We start from the raw sequence: 21,125 nt of genomic DNA on the forward strand, positions 1-21,125 counted from the left end.
GAAATCAAACGATTACCTGAATATCAATGTTTGTGTTGTTTCCGCCATATTGTACCTTCTTCGTGCATTGTAGGCTGCTCCCGCTCCAGCTCTAGCTCCTCCTTAAGCTCCTCCTCCAAGCACAGCTTGCCTGAACAGAAGCAGGTATTTAGGTTGATAGTCATGTGAAATGATAATATAACACAATCAACAAATGACCAGTCAAGCCAATCAGCTCGCACCTTCCTTCACTTCCTGGATGATGTCATCAGGCAGAAAGAAACTTTTCTCGGAGTTTGGAAAGGGCAAGATCTCTGACTCATGCTGCACAAACAAACAATACAGAGTATCACACAAGTTCACGTTTCACCGTCTAACCCGTGTACATGCATGCAATGCTGTTCATGGTAACTGCCACTACAACAGAAAAAAACAGGATCACTAGAATTAATCCACAGAAAATGAACATCCTTCTGAAAAAGGCGTTCAGTTGGCATCAGAATACAAAGTGTCAAGATCGACCATACTTTCTTTTTTCAAGGAACAGAGAGGCGATAAAAACTGCCAGTGTTGCTAAGGGGGTTACCGGCCAGGTCCCAGTGGAAAAAACAAGGAAAGGAAAACACTGACAAAATGCAGACCACATTTTTCTCATGATAGGGGATTCCCCCCCGAAAAAACAGCGCCTCAATGTCAATGTCAAGGTATGTAGATCTTAAATTTACATAACGAACTCAGCACATTTTCGCTCCGCAAATGTGGTATAAAAAAGGTAACGTTAGGGTAAAAGCATGCAGGCTGAGAACGGATTACTGTAATCCCTCGACTATCCCAGATAATTGGGTCCAAGACCACCTGCGATAGGTGAAAAGCCACGAAGTAGATCTACTATAGATGACAAAATTAAATCAATCAAATATGAAATATTAAACTCTTAAACCAGCTGTATAAACAATGTAGAAATGTTGAATTTCTTTGTTTTAAATAGTAAATAAAACACATGGACGGAAATCAATTTGAGAGTACAAACAACTCAGTAACTTCCCACTAGGAGGCAGCAACATGCATAAACCGCAAAACTGAACAAGAAGCAGTGTGTGGAGCAAGTAAAAGTTTTCCTGTATGTTTGTTGGAGTTTAAGTCAATGACTGTTGCTTCTTATAGACAAAATCCCTCCTGAAAGACACTAAGGAAGGCTGCTTGGAGGAGAGTCCTTGAGGTTTTTCCAGTAAGAGTTGTTTTGTCCTGCAAATTTTGTCCATTTCATTATCAATCGATTGGAAGCTTGGAGTTAAGTTGTAGCTTGCCTGCTAGCTTGTACTTCGTTTTCCCATAATTGGCTACATGACTAGTTGTTTTAGTTATAATAATTTGGAAGAGTAGAGCTCCTGACACAAACATTAATGGTAGCTAAAGTGAATTTGCTTCAAATTCCAAAAGGTTTCATTCATGTCGATGCATAGTGTATGTAGTGGTTTTCTTAAGTAAATAAAATCTCAAATGAATAAAATATGTTGCAAAGTTTATAACTGTATAACCCCTCCGTGAGTCGTCACCTTATCGTGGTGGAGGGGTTTGCGTGTCCCAATGGTCTTGGGAGCCATGTTGTCTGGGGCTTCATGCCCCTGGGAGGGTCACCCATGGCAATAGGGTCGTAGGTGAGGGGCCAGACAAAGCACAGCTCACAAAAAACCTTATGCCGAGAAAGAAAAATGGATTCGGTTTTCCCTCGCCTGGACGCGGGTCACCGGGGCCCCCCTCTGGAACCAGGACTGGAGTGGGGACTTGAAGGCGAGCATCCGGTGGCCGGGCATTTGCCCATGGGTCCCGGCCGGGCACGGACCAAAAAGGGAAGGTGGGTACCCCTTCCCATGGGCTCACCCCCTGTGGGAGGGGCCAAAGAGGTTGGGTACATAGTGAGATGGGGGGGGCGGCTAAGGGCGGAGACCTTGGCGGTCCAATCCCCGGCTGCAGAAGCTGGCTCTAGGGACTTTGAATGTCACCTCTCTGGCTGGAATGGAGGCCGAGCTGGTGTGCGAGGCAGAAAAGTTCCGACTAGATATAGTCGGACTTGCCTCCACACACAGTTTGGGTTCTGGTACAAGCCCTCTCGAAAGGGGATGGAATCTGGAGTGGCCTACGGTGAGAGGCGTCGAGCAAGTGTGGGTATACCCTTTGCCGCCTGGCTGGGCGCCTGCACATTGTGGTTCACCCTGGTGTAAGAGGGTAGCCTCCCTCCGCCTTGGAGTGGGGTGACAGGTCCTGACAGTTGTTTGTGCCTATGCACCAAGTGGCAGCTCAGAGTACCCACCCTTTTTGGAGTCCCTGGAAGAAGTGCTGGACAGCGCTCCTTTTGGAGACTCCATCGTTCTACTGGGTGACTTCAATGCTCACGTGGGCAATGACAGTGAGACCTGGAAGGCCGTGATTGGGAGGAATGCCGGCCCATCTGAACCCGAGCGGTGTTGGACTGTGCTCGACATGGATTGTCAATAATGAACACCGTGTTCAAACATAAGGGTGTCCATGTGTGTACTTGGCACCAGGACACCCAAGGCCGCAGATCGATGATCGACTGTAGTCGTGTCATCGGATTTGCGGCCACATGTTTTGGACACTCGGGTGAAGAGAGGGGCGGAGCTGTCAACTGACCACCACCTGGTGGTGGGTTGGCTCCGATGGTGGGGGAAGATGCCGATCCGACTTCACAGACCCAAACGTACTGTGAGGGTCTGCTGGGAACGACTGGCAGAATCTCTTGTCAGGAAGAGTTTCAACTCCCACCTCCGGCAGAGCTTTTCCCACGTCCCAGAGGAGGCAGGGGAAATTGAGTCCGAGTGGACCATGTTTCGTTCCTCCATTGTTGAGGCAGCCGACCGGAGCTGTGGCCATAAGGTGGTCGGTGCCTGTCGTGGCGGCAACCCCTAAACCCGCTGGTGGACACCGGCGGTAAGGGATGCCGTCAAGCTGAAGAAAGAGTCCTATCGGGCCGTTTTGGCCTGTAGGACTCCGGAAGCAGCCGACAGGTACCAGATGGCCAAGCGGAACGCGGCTTCAGCGGTTGCTGAAGCAAATACCCGGGTGTGAGAGGAGTTTGGCGAGGCCATGGAGAATGGCTTCTAGACGGCTTCGAGGAAATTCTGGTCCACCATCCGACATCTTAGGAGGGGCAAGCGGTGCACCGTCAACACTTTTACAGTGGAGATGGCGTGATGCTGACCTTGACTCGAGATCGTGAGTCGGTGGGCAGAATACTTTGAAGACCTCAATTCCACCGACATTCCTTCCATTGTGGAATCAGGGCCTGGAGACTCTGAGGTGGACTCTCCAACCTCTGGGGTGGAAGTCACTGAGGTAGTTAAAAAAAACCTCAGGGACAAGGCCCCAGGAGTGGATGAGATCCACCCGGAGTTTTTAAAGGCTCTGGATGTTGTGGGGCTGTCATGGCTGACAGGCCTACAGTATTGCGTGGACATCGGGTACGGTGCCTTTGGATTGGCAGACTAGGGTGGTGGTTCCCCTCTTTAAGAAGGGGGACCGGAGGGTGTGTTCCAACTACAGATGAATCACACTCCTCAGCCTACCTGGTAAGGTGTATTCAGGGGTGCTGGAGAGGAGGGTCCATCGGGAGGTCGAACCTCAGATTCGGGAGGAGCAGTGTAGTTTTCATCCTGGCTGTGGAACAGTGGACCAGCTCTATACACTCGGCAGGATCCTTGAGGGGGCATGGGAGTTCGCTCAACCAGTCCACATGTGCTTTGTGGACTTGGAGAAGGCGTTCAACCCTGTCCCTCTTCTGTCGAGGGTGCTTCGGGAGTACAGGGTGTCGAACCAACTGATAAGAGCGGTTCGGTTCCTGTATCATCGATGCCAGAGCTTGGTCCGCATTTCCGGCAGTAAGTCGGATTCGTTCCCAGTGAGGGTTAGACTCCGCCAAGGCTGCCCTCTGTCATTGATTTTGTTCATCATTTTTATGGGCAGAATTTCTAGGTGCAGCCGAGGTGTTGAGGGTGTCCGGTTTGGGGACCTCCGCCCTTGTCAGTTGGCTCGGTACCCCATACTCCCGAAGCACCCCCCACAGAACCCCCCGAGGGACACGGTCGAACGCCTTCTCCAAGTCCACAAAACACATGTGGACTGGTTGGCCGAACTCCCATGCACCCTCGAGGATCCTGCTGAGGGTGAAGAGCTGGTCCACTGTTCTACGGCCAGGACGAAAGCCACACTGTTCTTCCTGAATCCGAGGTTCGACCTCCCGACGGACCCTCCTCTCCAGCACCCCTGAATAGACCTTACCAGGGAGGCTGAGGAGTGTAATTCCCCTGTAATTGGAACACACCCTCCGGTCCCCCCTCTTAAAGAGGGGAACCACCACCCCAGTCTGCCAATCCAGAGGCACTGTCCCCGATGTCCACGCGATATTGTAGAGACGTGTCAGCCATGACAGCCACACAACATCCAGAGCCCTTAAGAAATCTGGGCGGATCTCATCCACCCCCGGGACCTTGCCACCGAGGAGTTTTTTAACTACCTCAGTGACTTCGACCCCAGAGATTGGAGAGTCCGCCTCAGAGTCCCCAGGCCCTGCTTCCTCAATGGAAGGCGTGTCGGTGGAATTGAGGAGGTCTTCGAAGTATTCTCCCTACCGACACACGACGTCCCGAGTCAAGGTCAGCAGCACGCCGTCTCCACTGTAAACAGTGTTGATGTTGCACTGCTTCCCCCTCCTGAGACGCCGGATGGTGGACCAGAATTTCCTCAAAGCTGTCCACATGTCATTCTCCATGGCCTTGCCAAACTCCTCCCATGTCCGGGTTTTTGCTTCAGCAACCGCCGAAGCCGCGTTCCGCTTGGCCACCCGGTACCTGTCAGCTGCCTCCGGAGTCCCGCAGGCCAAAACGGCCCGATAGGACTCCTTTTTCAGCTTGACAGAATCCCTTACCGCCGGTGTCCACCAGCGAGTTCAGGGATTGCCGCCACGACAGGCACCAATGACATTACGGCCACAGCTCCGGTCGTCCGCCTCAACAAAGGAGGCGCGGAACAAGGTCCACTCGGACTCAATGTCCCCCGCCTCCTCCGGGACGTTGGAAAAGCTCTGCCGGAGGTGGGAGTTGAAGCTCTTCCTGACAGGGGATTCCGCCAGACGTTCCCAGCAGACCCTCACAGAGCGTTTGGGTCTGCCAGGTCGGACCGGCATCTTCCCCCACCATCTGAGCCAACCCACCACCAGGTGGTGATCAGTTGACGGCTCCGCCCCTCTCTTCGCCCGAGTGTCCAAAACATGCGGTCGCAAATCCGATGACACGACTACAAAGTCAATCATCGAACTGCGGCCTAGGGTGTCCTGGTGCCAAGTGCACACATGGACACCCTTATGCTTGAACATGGTGTTCATTATAGAAAATCCGTGTCGAGCACAGAAGTCCAACAATAGAACACCGCTCGGGTTCAGATCGGGGGGGCCATTCCTCCCAATCACGCCCTTCCAGGTCTCACTGTCATTGCCCACGTGAGCATTGAAGTCACCCAGTAGAACGATGGAGTCCCCAGAAGGAGCGCTCTCCAGCACTTCCTCAAGGGACCCCAAGAAGGGTGGGTACTCCGAGCTGCCGTTTAGTGCATAGATACAAACAACAGTCAGGAACCGTCCCCGCCACCCGAAGGCGGAGGGAGGCTACCCTCTCGTTCACTGGGGTGAACCCCAATGTGCAGGCGCCCAGCCAGGGGGCAATAAGTATACCCACACCTGCTCGACGCCTCTCACCGTGGGCAACTCCAGAGTGGAAGAGAGTCCAGCCCCTCTCGAGAGGGCTTGTACCAGAACCCAAACTGTGCATGGAGGCAAGTCCGACTATATCTAGTCGGAACTTTTCTGCCTCGCACACCAGCTCGGGCTCTTTTCCAGCCAGAGAGGTGACATTCCTTGTCCCAAGAGCCAGCTTCTGCAGCCAGGGATCAGACCGCCAAGGTCCCTGCCTTTGGCCGCCGCCCAGCTCGCACTGCACCCGACCACTTTGGCCCCTCCCACAGGTGGTGAGCCCATGGGAAGGGGGACCCACGTTTATTTTTCGGACTGTGCCCGGCCGGGCCCCATGGGCGAAGGCCCGGCCACCAGACGCTCGCCTTCGAGCCCCGCCTCCAGGCCTGGCTCCAGAGGGGGGCCCCGGTGACCCGCGTCCGGGCGAGGGAAAACTAGATCTTCTTAATCGTCATAAGGGGTTTTGTGAGCCGTGCTTTGTCTGGCCCCTCACCTAGGACCCGTTTGTCATGGGTGACCCTACCAGGGGCATGAAGCCCCAGACAACATGCCTTCTAGGATCATAGGTGCACGCAAACCCCTCCATCACGATAAGGTGACGACTCACGGAGGGGCTCAGCATTGCATCTCTGCTTTTTGCAGACGACGTGGTGCTGTTGGCTTCTTCAAGCCGTGATCTCCAGCTCTCACTGGACCGGTTCAAAGCAGAGTGTGAAGCGGTCGGGATGAGGATCAGCACCTCCAAATCTGAATCCATGGTCCTCAGTCGGAAAAGGGTGGAATGCCCTCTCCAGATCGGGGATGAGTGGAGGACTTCAAGTATCTTGGGGTCTTGTTCACGAGCGAGGGCAGGATAGAGCGTGAGATCAACAGGCGGATCGGCACAGCTATAATGCGGACTCTGCACCAGTCTGTCGTGGTGAAGAGAGAGCTGAGCCAAAAGGCAACGCTCTCAATTTACCGGTCGATCTACGCTTCTTGCCCTCACCTATGGTCACGAGCTATGGGTCATGACTGAAAGAACAAGATCCCGGATACAAGCGGACGAAATGAGTTTTCTCCGCAGGGTGTCCGGGCTCTCCCGTTGAGATAGGGTGAGAAGCTCGGTCATCCGGGAGAGACTCGGAGTAGAGCCGCTGCTCCTCCACCTTGAGAGGAGCCAGATGAGGTGACTCGGGCATCTCACCTGGATGATTCCTGGATACCTCCCTGGGGAGGTGTTCTGGGCATGTCGCACCGGCAGGAGACCCCGTAGACGACCCAGGACGCGCTGAAGAGACTATGTCTCTCAGCTGGCCTGGGAACGCTTTGGGATTCCTTGGGATGAGCTGGACCAAGTGGCTGGGGAGAGGGAAGTCTGGGAGTCCCTACTAAAGCTTCTGCCCCGCGACCCGACCCCGGATAAGCCGAGGATGGATGGATGGATGGATAAAAGAAAGAAAGAAAACATGATCTGTTTTTGGGCACTTTGAAATAAATGTTTTGTGATATATTGCATGAATATCTTAATGACATTATAAACTGTTCAATGCATGCCTGATGTTTTTACTAAACTATTGACACTGCCAAGGGCGTCTAAAATTGCTTAATGCTTGAGAACATATCCTATGTTAACCAAAAGTCACGTTTTCATTGCTGCTACAACTTTACGGAGTGGGGACAAGGTTTTCCTTCAATCTTATGGCAGAAGTAATCATTTACTTGCATTTGTTTGAGTGGGAATTTACGTTTGTAATGGTTTGTTTGTTCCGTAGCTCTTACGGTGTTTCCATGACACGAACAAGGCATCTAGGAAATAAAATCTGCGTGGAACATCAGTACGCTTCACAATGGTTTGGGTGGATAAGTTGCTGAGAGCTCCTCAGGGGAGGCAATAAATCTTTATAAAGAGTTATTAATAAAGTAAACACATCTGGTAAAAGACGTAATGGACAGCATTCTTAGCGTAATTTGTAATTAGATCTGTACTGTAGTCCCGAACATGTAAAGCGTAACCAGACTCAGTAACTATATTAATACGGTATAACAGAAATATATTACCCCCAACACTGCTCACCAGTGCTTGCATGTCATACATGCTTCCAAGATGATCCCAGATGACAGAAGAGGAGATCTGGCGGCCAATGTTCTGACTAAACTTGTCTCGGATGCAGATCATGTGGAAGTGACGGTTTACTCCTGCGCATGCACACAAACGCAGACAAAGGCAATCAACTGAATGGAGCAACAGCCAAACAAGAAGCTTATGTTTACTGTCTTGCAGATCCAAAGTCAACAATGATGGAGACAAAAAGATTAAATTAATACCATTGTATGAATTTCAGGCTATCGCTAAGCCCTCACTCTCCGTTGAGTCTTGTCATAAATTAATAATAATAAAGGTTCATGACTGGAGAGGCACTGACGTCACCCCCCGGTAAAATATGTCCGGCACCTAACCGTGTCACAAAAAAGGTTGCAGAACGCTGCTCTAGTGTGGCTTATTCATAATTTAATTGGAACTATTTTAATTAAAATCTCATATCAGCAGTCTTCACACGTAGAAACACTCAAGGCACATTGAATCGAAAACTTGTTTTTGATCGTGCGTACCACTCTGTTCCGAAGTCCCGTTGTCCGAATCAAACCTTTTACCTCCGGAGTTGCTCTTCCTTTACTGATGACCTTCTGCTTCGACCGAAAATCCATCGTTGAAAATCATTTGGATATGGAATCCTCCATTGTAAAATGAAATGTAACAACAAAAACAAAAAAACTAATGTAAAACGAAATAAATGGACGACTGCTCTCAGTTGTTCACTGTAAATTTGAACTGGAGATCACTTATTCCACGGGTGGGCGCATGAAGCATCCCGGGATCACAAGCACCCCCTGCCATAAGGCTGGAGATCCTTTTTTTGTAGTCTACATAAGATCTCTTTTCAAAGCCGTTTTGTTCATCCAAAGAAACTCGGCGTTACAGACAAATGACAAAAAACACAAGATATTATATACACCAGCTTAACTACGGAAATTAGTTAATATAGCCACAGTGTTTGAACACTTCAACAGCGACATAAAGAGAGTGGGCAGTTCAGTCTAACTGCATAGCCTGTCAACATAGGCAGCCGTGTGATCACGCAATTCTCAGAGAAGGCTAGACAGGACGTTGGCTCCTCCGAGCGAATCGTCTTCCGTTTTAAAATAACCATAAAAATTCAGTGATTTTGGTTCAAAATGATACAAAATTATTGAAATTAAAAGGAAAATGACTTTATAATAAAAACAATTGAATTTGTTTTTTCCCTTTTCATGATGGCAGGGGAGGCGTGCCTCCTCTGACCCGCACGTCCCTGGTATCAGCCATAGGAGGACTTTAACAGGGAAGACAGGCCTGTTCAAAGCCAGCATCATACACAGCCAACAAGAACAGATGCTTTTCAGAAGTGCACAAAATACAACCCTGACTAACATGAACCGAGCAAATTAGATAGGGCATTTACTGAATCCACATGCATGGGTTTGTTTGCATGGTATGGTTTAATACTCGAAGAAAGCTACATGCTTCAACTGGTTGGTTAATAAGCACTGTATTACTTTGTTATACAGTGGAGCCTCGGTTTTCAAACGTCCCGGTTCTCGAACAAATCGGTATTCGAACAAAAAATTAAAGATTTCTTTTGCTTCGGATGTCGGACGAAATTTGGTTGTCGAACCTCACGAGATGAGCCGAGAGGACCCGCATGCCAACTGACTCCGTTCGTTAATACATTCTCGTTACTCTGAGGATTGCATCAACTCTAATCATGCCTCCAAAGAAAGCAAGTGGGAGCAGTAAAGCCATCCTAAAACACAAAGACGCTCCTAAAGCAATGCGACAGTGAGCGCCCGGCGCGCTGCGGTTGCACGATCAGACCAAATTAAACTCCCTGCGCACTGAAGTACATTTAAATTTTGGAAAGTCCATTAGGACTTTAAAAATATTTTCTAAATTTTAGTGACCGCTCTGTCACAATAATCAAAGTCAGCTTTATTGTCAATCCCTTCATATGTCAAGACACACAAAGAAACCAAAATTCCGTTTCCTCCATCCCACGGTGACGAGACACAGTACACGATAAACATACAAGTAGACGAAACAAAATAAAAAAAAGGCACAAACAATAAATACCGTTTATTTCCGTGTATAATGTGCCCCCATGTATAATACGCTAGGGTTGCAAAATTCCGGGAATTTTCAAACTTGGAAACTTTCCATGGGAATTAACGGGAATTAACGGGAATTAACGGGAATTAACGGGAATAAACGGGAATAAACGGGAATAAACCGGGAATTTACTAAACTGAAGGTATGTTCTTATTAGGGAACTTAAATATAGTTGTGTAAAATAATATTTTAGCATAATCCTGACTAAAACAACCAGATATCATGCAGCACAGTTGAATATCTTTGCTATCACATGCTCACATAGCTGCAGGGCCACTGAGACCACGCCCCCTACATGTGCTGTTCATTCCTCTATCACATGCACAGATGATTTATACAATTCTGGACCACACTTTTGAGTCCAGAGCACACAAATTGAAGCCAGACTTTTGAGCCTGTGGACTGCATGAAGTGAAGTAAGTTTTGATGACATTATATGGTAATATATTTAGAGATATTTTTATATGTAAGTGCTATATTTAGCCTTATGGTGGAAAAAATAAAACTGGTCAAAACCAAATAAACCACAATTTATACAGTAAATATCACTTTAACAGACAGGAGTGGAACTTTGATGTTGCTAGATATCATTTGCACCTAAGTAAATAACAATAACTAATAGTTTTAAAAACATCTTGTATATTTTGGATTTTATGAGTTGTATCTCCACCAGGATACATCCCCAGGGATGTGTAGCTTCACAGACACATTGTTGTATTTTTTCAGAGTTGTGGGTTAAGAATTAAGAACAATAACATTTAGTTGTTTTTTTATATTAAATTATAAACAATTTAATAATTTTAATATAACTTCAACAGCTCAGGGACATCAAAGAGAGAAAAATGCCACGTGCGCCATCCGATGTGTGGAGACATTTCACACAAGCTAATTTGCAAGGAAAGTCTTTGTATATCTGCAAATATTGTGAAAAGGCATACACAAAAAATGCCACAAAAATGCAGCAGCATATTGCAAAGTGCAACAAATTTCCTCAAGGCTCAACACGTGCAACAGATGGGAGTTCCACTACAGATGAAAATAAAGCTGCATCAGCCGCATCAGAGTCAGATACCCTCTCATCAGCTCCTGGTCCCTCTGGCATCAGAGGATTCTTTTATCATATGGATGAACAAAGCAAGAGACGTGCAGATGAGTGTATCGCTCGTGCAGTCTATGCAACTGGCTCACCCCTGATGCTAACGGCCAATGTGTACTGGAAGAGATTTTTGAATGTTCTCCGGCCAGCATACACCCCCCCAACCAGACATGCGCTATCCACTCATTTGCTGGATGAAGAGTTTGGCAGGGTGCAGACAAAAGTCAAGGAAACTATTGACAAAGCAAACTGTATTTCAGTCATCTCAGATGGATGGTCAAATATCCGTGGACAGGGTATCATCAACTACATTGTCACCACTCCTAAACCTGTATTCTTCAAGAGTGTAGACACAAAGGACAACAGACACACAGGCATCTACATTGCTGATCAGCTGAAAGTGGTCATCAATGATCTTGGACCAGAGAAGGTTTTTGCACTTGTGACTGATAATGCGGCAAATATGAAGGTTGCCTGGGAACACGTGGAGGAGACCTTCCCTCATATAACAACCATTGGCTGTGCTGCCCATGCTCTCAATCTTCTCCTTAAAGACATAATGGCACTAAAGACAATGGACACTCTATACAAGCGAGTGAAGCAAGTTGTCAAGTATGTGAAGGGCAAACAAGTAGCTTCAGCAACTTATCTGTCAAAGCAAAAGGAAAAAAACAAAAATACCACGCTGAAGCTCCCCAGCATCACACGATGGGGTGGCGTTGTCATCATGTATGACAGTCTTTTGGATGGAAAGGAGTCCCTGCAAGAGATGGCCATATCCCAGACTGCAGGCATCGAAAGTGACATAAAGAAAGTCATGTTAGATGATGTGTTTTGGGAAAGATTGTCCAGCAGTCTGGGAATCCTCAAACCAATTGCAGCAGCAATAGCCAAGATAGAGGGTGATGGTGCCATCTTATCAGATGTCCAGTGTCTTTTTGCAGACCTCAAAGAAGACATCCAGACAGTCCTGCCCACTTCCCTACTGCTTAAAGCAGAGGAAACTGCTGTTGTGAAGTTGCTAGAAAAGCGCAGGGAGTTCTGCATGAAGCCGTTGCATGCAGCAGCATACATGCTGGACCCAAAATATGACAGGGATTTACTCTCTGGGGAAGAGATGAGCAGTGCTTACACCGTTATTACAGCCTTGTCAGACCACCTGGGCCTTGATAAAGGCAAAGTACTTGGCAGTTTGGCAAAGTACAGAACAAAGCAAGGCCTTTGGGAAGGGGATGCAATCTGGCAGTCATGCCAGCATATATCTGCAGCCACCTGGTGGAAGGGACTTTGTGGATCGGAGGCTCTTGCACCTATAGCCTCCATCATACTCCAGATCCCACCATCATCAGCTGCCTCAGAGCGAAACTGGTCCATGTTTGGGAACACACACACAAAGGTGCGCAACAGGCTCACAAATCTGAGAGTGGAAAAATTGGTTGCTATTCGGGCTAACCTGAGGCTCTTTGAGCCTGACAAAGAGCCATCCTCCACAAGGCTGGACAGTGACTCTGAAGAGGAAGAGTTAGAGTCCGATGTTGAGGAAGTGGACATGCAGGATGTTGAGACCCACGAATGCCTACTGCCTGAAAGGGTTTAGCAAGAAAATGAGAAGCTTGAGAAGCTCTAGGGAAGCTGACTTTTTTTTATGTGCATGTGGATTGGGACTTTTTTGGAGAGATTTATTTAACATTTTGAATGGGACTTTGTTTGGATTTTTGGATTAGGGGGATGCATTTGTGTTCATTTTTGAGTAAAATTTAACTCCACGTTCATGTGTTTGTTCTGTTTGATTGTTCAACTTATAAATAAATCTGTTTTAATTGTATCTGCTTTAATTGTATTATTTTGCTTATAACTAAACAATTATTTTTGCTTAGATATGATACCTTTCCACTAAATTACCCTCAATTCCCATAAATTCCCATTAAATTCCCATGAATTCCCATAAATTCCCATAAATTCCCATAAATTCCCATAATTCCCATGGAAAGTTTCCAATTTGGAATATTTCCAAAATTCCCGAGCTTAACTTCCCATGGAAATTTACCGGACACTTTCCGGAAATTTACCGGAAATTTTCCACCCCTTTGCAACCCTATAATACGCACCCTAAAAATGGCATGTTGATGCTGGAAAAAAGCCTGTACCCATGTATAATACGCACCCAATTTTTAATTTTTTTTTTATTTATTTTTAAGTCCCAATGATCGTCACACACGCAGGGAGGCAAGCAATGGGTCCCATTTTTATAGTCTTTGGTATGGTCTTAACTAGGCTGGATGTAATTTTTTTTTGTTGGCATTGATTTCTCCGACTGCCCGTAAAGGCACCACCGCGATCAGTGCGGACATGTGAAAAAGCCGTGCGGACGTGACGGCTCTGTATGGGAGAGACGTTGAAGAGGAATAAAAACACCCTTGGAAACCAAAACTTGCCCCTCGTCGTGACTTGGAGCCGCAACAAATGTTTCGGATTTGTGTAGGGTACATTGTGACAGCAAACGAGCAGGTGATCGAGCAAGCGTCTGATACGAGAGCATTGCGGTCGTATGGAGCGTGTTTGAAGTGAACAGCAGAGACGAAAGGAACAAGGCAAAGTGTTGTGAAATAAAATATTCCCTGTAATACGCATTTTGTTATTTGCTGATTGTATTAGACTATCACATTCATTGTCAGTCAAGAAGGGAAGAGGACTATTTGCATCGGATCCATAGTGCGCATGCGCAGTGATACTGCCTCGGTATGACGTCCGGTCCGCGATGGAGATTAAAAAACAAACAATATTTGACAATAACACACCATCAAGGATTGCACCATCGCATCAAACGATTTTTCGTCAATTATGAATTTTACTGACTAACTGTGTTGGGCAGGATGGCTGAATGCGATGCGCGATTGACAACAAACAAGAAGAAAGGTGATTTCAAGTTTTATTTCGAGGGAGATTTGTCATGTCTCGTCCCCAGTTTTGCTATGTGTCTAGGTTGCTATAGTTTCTGTTCGCGTCACCCTCCCTTCCTGTGTCACCTCAATCAATGTAACGTGTTTTGTATTTAAGTCGTGTCTGCCCTTCGCTGACCGTCGGATCATTGCATGTGTTACTGTGTTATGTCTGTTTGGTTTCTGTTCCTGTCTTTGGTAATGTCACCCTGTCTTTTTGTTCCACGTCTTTGTCGGTCAGTCCTGTTGTTGGTTTTGTTGTACCATTATTTTCTTAAAAAAAAAAAAAATTAAAGAATTTTTTTTTTTTTTTTTTAAATTGTACCCATGTATAATGCGCACCCCAGATTTTAGGACAATAAATTAGTTAAATTTCGCGCATTATACACGGAAAAAAACGGTAATAAATAAATAAAATGAGTGATGAATAAATAATAAACAAATAACCCAATAAATAAGAGGAGCAAAACTGAGCCAGTGTGCGTACAACAGACAGTAAGCATAGCGCAAAGTACAGGACGCTACGCAGAAAAGGGGGGCGAGTTCAGGATCCTAACAGCCTGGAGTATGAAGCTGTTGGAGAGTTTGGTGGTGCGGGAGCGCAGGCTCCTGTAGGGCAGAAGCTCAAACAAAGAGTGAGCGGGGTGACTCACATCACTCACAATCGTAGTCGCCTTGCGGGTGAGATGGGAGGTGTAAATGTCCTTCAAGGAGGGGAGCGAATCACCAATAATCTTACCAGCCGTGTTCACTATGCGCTGCAGGGCCTTCAAGTTGTAGTCAGTGCAGCCGCCACCCCAAACAGCAATACAGCTGGAGAGGACGTTCTCAATGGTGCCGCGGTAAAATGTAGGCGCTGGGCTTTCTTTGCCAGTGATGCAGTGTTGGTGAGATCCTCACTGATGTGCACCCCCAGGAACTTGGCGCTGCTCACTTTCTCCACCACAGCACCGTCGATGGTCAGCGGCAGGTGTTGGGTGTGACCCTTCCGGAAGTCCACAACAATCTCCTTGGTCTTGTCGACGTTCAGCAGGAGGTTGTTGTCCCTGCACCACGTGGTCAGAAGGTCGACCTCCAGCCTGTATTGAGTCTCGTCTCCCTTGGTGATGAGACCCACCAGAGTCGTGTCGTCAGCAAACTTCACTATGCGGTTGTCACTGTAGGTTGCAGTCCAGTCATGCATCAGGAGGGTGAAGAGCAGCGGACTGAGCACGCAGCCTTGGGGGGCCCCCGTGCTCAGCGTGATGCTGGCGGAGATTTTGTCGCCAACACGTACCACTTGTGGCCTCTGACAGAGGAAGTCCAGATTCCAGTTGCAGAGGTAGGTACTGAGGCCCAGCTTGTCGAGTTTGCTGATGAGACGTTGTGGCACAATGGTGTTGAAGGCAGAACTGAAGTCCACAAACAGCAATCTCACATACGAGTCCCTTCTCTCCAGGTGGGTGAGGGCCGAGTGGAGGGCAGAGCAGATGGCATCCTCAGAGGACCGTTTGGCTCGGTACGCAAACTGGAAGGGGTCAATGGTGGGGGGGAGAACGGATCGGATGTGCTCCATGACAAGCCGCTCAAAGCACTTCATGATGATGGGCGTAAGTGCCACAGGGCGGTAGTCATTGAAGCAGGACGGAGCAGGTTTCTTCGGCACAGGTACGATGGTGGCAGCTTTGAAACACGAAGGGACGATGGCCTGCTGCAGGGAAGTGTTAAAGATGTTGGTGAAGACACCCGTCAGCTCACCAGCGCAGTCCTTCAGCGCTCGACTGGGATGTTGTCAGGGCCCACCGCCTTACGGATGTTGATGGCGGCAAGCGCCCTACTCACGCTGTCGGCGGAGAGGCACAGGGGCAGCTCGTGCGAAGGGGGAATGGCCTTCAGCGGGCAAGTGCTGTTCTGAGCGTCGAAGCGAGCAAAGAAGCGGTTAAGGTCATTGAGCAGACGGACGTCGCCTTCACAGCTCTGCGGCGCGGGCTTGTAATCCGTGATGGTCTGAATGCCCTGCCAAAGGCTCCGTGCGTCCCTGCTGTCCTTGAAGTGGGCGGTAATTTTGCACGAGAACGCCCTCTTTGCTTCTTTGATGCCCCGGGACAGGTCGGCCCTCGCAGTCCTCAAGCCAGCCTCATCCCCCGCTCTAAAGGCTTTGTCCCTGGCCCTCAGCAGCCTGAAGACAGGCAATAATGCGACCAGCGCGGTGCAGTTGCGCGGTCGGCGGCGCGCCACGGTTGCGCGTTCGGCGGTGCGCTGCAGGTGCGCGATCGGACAAAATTAAGCTCCCTGCGCACTGAAGTCCACTTAAAATTTGGAAAGTACATCAGGACTTTAAAAATATTTTCTAAATTTCAGTGAGGGCTCTGTCACAATAATGCGACCAGCACGGTGCAGTTGCGCGGTCGGCAACGCGCTACGGTTGCGCGTTCGGTGGTGCGCTGCAGTTGCGCGATCGGACAAAAACGCCCAAATGAAAAATGCTTTAAAAAGGCGTTTTTTTGCTTGGAACGGATTAATTTTTTTCCCATTATTTGTAATGGGAAAACACGATTCACTTCTCGAACAGCCTTCTGGAACGGATTGTGGTCGAAAACCGAGGCTTCACTGTACTTTAGGGGTGCAACTATTCATCAATACACATCGATTAATCCAGTGGTCCCCAACCTTTTTTGCGCCACGGACCGGTTACATGTCAGAAATATTTACGCGGACCGGCATTTATAGAAATAAATAATACATTTATTTAAATAAATAAATACATTTATAATAAATATATAGATACGAGGGCGGCTCTGTGACGCGCTGGGTAGCACGTCCGCCTCACAGTCAGGAGGGTGCGGGTTCGATTCCACCTCCGGCCCTCCCTGTGTGGAGTTTGCATGTTCTCCCCGGGCCCGCGTGGGTTTTCTCCGGGCAGTCCGGTTTCCTCCCTCATTCCAAAAACATGCTTGGTAGGCCGATTGAAGACTCCAAATTGTCCCTAGGTGTGAGTGCGAGTGCGAATGGTTGTTTGTCTCCGTGTGCCCTGCGATCGGCTGGCAACCGGTTCAGGGTGTCCCCCGCCTACTGCCCGATGATGGCTGGGATAGGCTCCAGCACTCCCGCGACCCCCGTGGGGACTAAGCGGTTCAGAAAATGGATGGATGGATATAAATACGATGAAAAAAAATGATACGACTGACATAAAAACAAGTACAAATGACAGAAATAAAACTCACCATTACGTTGAATTAGTGGGAGCACTGAGTTTGTTTCTCAGAAACGAGCCAGTCCCATCTAGACGTAATCGGAGACAATGACACCCGAAGTGATTAAGGTTTGTCTGGGGAAACATGTCACGTGACCGGGACGAGTGCCTTGACCTGAATTAATTGATCGTCGATAAAAATTTTTTTTAAAAAATCTGTGCGGCTTGGCGGCCCGGTACCAAGTGACCCACGGACCGGTACCGGTCGGCGGCCCGGTGGTTGGGGACCACTGGATTAATCGATATAATGCGCTACAATTTGTTGGCATCGATGCTAAACGTAAACATCGATCCATATCGCCCGTTTTTGACCTCTGACATTAGACGCAACTTTATTTTGAAATCCAGTTCATTGTTGCTTGCTTCCTCTTTCCGGGAGCAGTGCGCAGCGTGTTGTGTTATGAGCAGAGCAGGCACGTGAAAGGGGAGCCGACAACTACGCGGCTCCTGGGCTGGTGCTATGGCTAGTGTCCAAGAAGACGAGGAAATTCGCTCCCTTTTGGGCTTCAAGTCATTCGTTTGGAAGCACTTTTTAATTTCCTAAATCAAGAGTTTGCAGTACCTTGTTGATTTTGCGTATGAATTGTTATAAATCAGGATATTGTTCTATATCGATCGTAGAGCACTATAGCGTGATGTATCGTGAATGAATCACAGCAGGCTTTAAGATATCGGTAAATATTGTATTGCGGTTCTTTGTATCGATATGATACCGTATCGTGACAAAACCCGCGATTTACACCCCTACTGTACTTGACTGCTACATTTTACGAAGTATTCCCAGTTCTACTTTTCACATAAATAAGATCTGTGAAAATTGGGACAGATATGAAACAGCCCAAGACCTTCAAAAAAGTCTTCAGTAGACATGTGCTAAACCTAACAGTCTGCCATTTTGACTTTAAACGAAATTAAAGTCAAAATGGCAGCATTTTCTGGACTTTTATAGAGGTCATATTTCAACAAACTGCTCCTAGAGATTCTATCTGATTGTTTTCGAACTTTGGGTGTTTCTTCTAAAGATGATTAGAATGGAAAGGTATCGAAAGCTTTAAATTTTGTCGCATGCAGTTGCCAAGGCTGTTTACAAAGAAAACTGCTATTTTAGAGGGTGTGAACCTGGGCGAAATTTACGACAAGTATTGGTCTTGTAAGTACCTTAAACATGCAAGTACCCCAACGTGCAAGTACCCAAACATGGCAAAGGCTGCCAGGGCCCTTTTATGGCAGCTGAAACAAAGTTATAAGGTGAGGAGAACATAACAAATTAGACCCAATTAAACACGTTTTGGCAAATTACAAGGCGTGATACAATATAAAATATACAAAAGTAAACAACAAATGGAAAGAAAATAGAGAAGCGCTTTGGCTATTTGATCTTTTAACTTGTTAAACGGTTCTATTTGATAAAAGGAAAGTGAATAGATACGGGAGCGACCTTAATAACCCTACGCTTACTAGCATTTTCTCTCACCGACAGGCTTGTGTCCGATCATGGCGTGGAAGAGGCAGACCTCCACTTCATGACTCCACACCACCGACTCCTCGCCGGGTACAGAAGACGCGTCCGAGGGCTTCTCGTCGGCTTGGTTCTGTATCACGTCGGCCTCCCCCATCGTCAAGACAACGAAGATAAGACCGGCGAGTACGGTCGTATATTTGGTTTGAGCCCGGTCGGAAGTACAAGCTTCTTCTTGTGCTGCTGTATTCAAGTAAAGTGGCAAATCACAATTTTCCGACCATAGATATATACATAGTTTACGAGCGCTGTGAGGGAATCTGGAAAGTCATCACACGGCGGCCATCTTGGGACAGAGCTGGTTGTTCACTCGTAACAATACGGTCTTCTTCTTCGTCTTGTTCTTCTTTTGCTGCTTCTTCTTTCTTGTTTTTTGGCAGTTTACCGCGTGACAAACGGGGCATTACCGCCATCCACTCTCTACCTTCAGAATACTTTGCATTCCAAATGCCACCTGTGCTTGTTCCACTCCCGCCTTCGAAACGTTCCTCTCCACCCCATATTTAACTCACTCCATCATTACATGCTGGACCGTCTAACAATTCTGTCAATGGAGAACTGACTAAAAAATAACTGTAGATTTCTCAACACAACCAATTTTCAAACCCCTTGTTCTGTCAGGAAAAGTCAGAGATGTCCTTATTTTACTGATTACTGAGGAATAATTAAAACAATTACCAGTGGCGCACTGGTTACCATATCCGCCTCACAGTTAAGAGGGTGCAGGTTTGTCAGGTCTAAGTACCATAAGACATTATTTTACACACTGAAAGAAGTGAAGACAACCAGAATTTATTTTGCTCGTGAGGAGAATTACGTAGAAGGCCCAGTTGCAGTCCTCCACCAATTCTGAGCTCCTCTTCTGCTATCTCCTCTTTTTATTTTGGGTTGCCCAGGTTACAAAAGGCGTTGCTACACTAAAGGGAGGAGACTAAGTCTAAGTCTAAGATTGTGGCTGTAGCAACGCTGATTAGCTCACGAATGTTATGTGGTGCGAGGCCTTGGCCGGTTCGTGACTCCAGCAGTTAGGTTGCAGTCTATCCTGCTCCTCCTCAGCCGGTTGGCTGCTGGTTGGCTCACTTGTCCTTGATGAGATATCTCAAAGCATGTTGAGTGTCGTTTTCCTGTGGAACAATGCAACTTTCTTGCTAATTTTCACACCATACTAATATTGAGTAAATATGGGATAATTTACTGTACTTTACTGTAACACTTAAAGACAAACAGTCTCAACAACAATCCATAGATAAAAGCTACAGAATTGATTAAAAGAGAAAGAAGTTCCTTTGAACTAAACAGAGTACTTTTTCAAGTGCGAGGGAGCTCTGCTCAAAGCTGGTGAGATAAGAAAGGAAGGGAGTTAAAGAAACTCTCTGGAGCTAGACAGAGAGCTTTGTTGAAGCAAGGGACTCCCAACCCTTAAATTATGAGGCCCTTGGTCAGGCCGACCATCTAATTATTCCAACATTTCCCTCCTGTTTATCACATACCGTTTTTTTCCGTGTATAGTGCGCCCCCATGTATAGTACGCACCCCTAAAATGGCATGCTGATGCTGGAAAAAAGCTTGTACCCATGTATAATACGCACCCAATTTTTATGAATTTTTTAAAAAAAAAAAAAAATTTTTTTTTTTTTTTTTTTTAAGTCCCAATGATCGTCACACACGCAGGGAGGCAATGGGTCCCATTTTTATAGTCTTTGGTATGGTCTTAACTAGGCTGGATGTAATTTTTTTTGTTGGCGTTGATTTCTCCGACTGCCCGTAAACGCACCACCGCGCTCCGTGCGCATGGAGCGTGTTTGAAGTGAACAGCAGAGAAGAAAGGAACAAGGCAAAGTGTTGTGAAATAAAATATTACCTGTAATACGGATTTAGGTAGAGAACTGAACTCTCGCTCTTTATATAGCTGACGTGTCTTGCTCATCCGTTCTGCGCATCTGTAATGGCGGCCTCCGTATGATATCCGGTTTGCGTGTGTGCGAGAGCGAGAGAGAGCGAGAGAGAGAGCGCGCGAGAGAACGCTCAACCGTAGCGCGCCGCCGACCGCCCAACTGCACCGGGCTGGTTGATTATTGTGACAGAGCCGTCGCTGAAATTTAGAAGATATTTTTAAAGTCCTGATGTACTTTCTAAAATTTAAGTGGACCTCAGTGCGCACTGCGCAGGGAGCTTAATTTGGTGCGGTCGCGCAACCGCAGCGCGCCGGGCGCTCACTGTCGCATTGCTTAAAGAGCGCCTTTGTGTTTTAGGATGAACAGCAGAGACCAAAGGAACAAGGCAAAGTGTTGTGAAATAAAATATTACCTGTAATACGCATTTTGTTATTTGCTGATTGAAACTGCTAATTAAACTGTGAATTGAAACTAATAGGAAGAAAACAACTCTCGCTCTTTATATAGCTGACGTGTCT

General features: G+C 47.3%; 1 protein-coding gene across 2 annotated transcripts in view; it reads right to left on the reverse strand.

Moving 5' to 3' along the window:
• mrgbp (MRG/MORF4L binding protein) overlaps positions 1-19,196 on the reverse strand; it is a 34,572-nt gene extending 15,376 nt beyond the window's left edge. For both annotated transcript variants that reach the window (XM_061304055.1, XM_061304046.1), the window contains exons 1-4: positions 18,668-19,196; positions 7,797-7,918; positions 222-303; positions 56-130 (exon numbers count right to left, since the gene is read on the reverse strand). In XM_061304055.1, the coding sequence (XP_061160039.1) occupies positions 56-130; positions 222-303; positions 7,797-7,918; positions 18,668-18,809 (421 nt within the window). In that variant the 5' untranslated portion in view covers positions 18,810-19,196. The remainder of the gene's footprint in view (positions 1-55; positions 131-221; positions 304-7,796; positions 7,919-18,667) is intronic.
• Between the last annotated feature and the right edge of the window lie 1,929 nt (positions 19,197-21,125).

This window comes from Syngnathus typhle, linkage group LG2, assembly GCF_033458585.1.
Source record: "Syngnathus typhle isolate RoL2023-S1 ecotype Sweden linkage group LG2, RoL_Styp_1.0, whole genome shotgun sequence".
In the NCBI taxonomy this organism is placed as follows: domain Eukaryota; kingdom Metazoa; phylum Chordata; class Actinopteri; order Syngnathiformes; family Syngnathidae; genus Syngnathus; species Syngnathus typhle.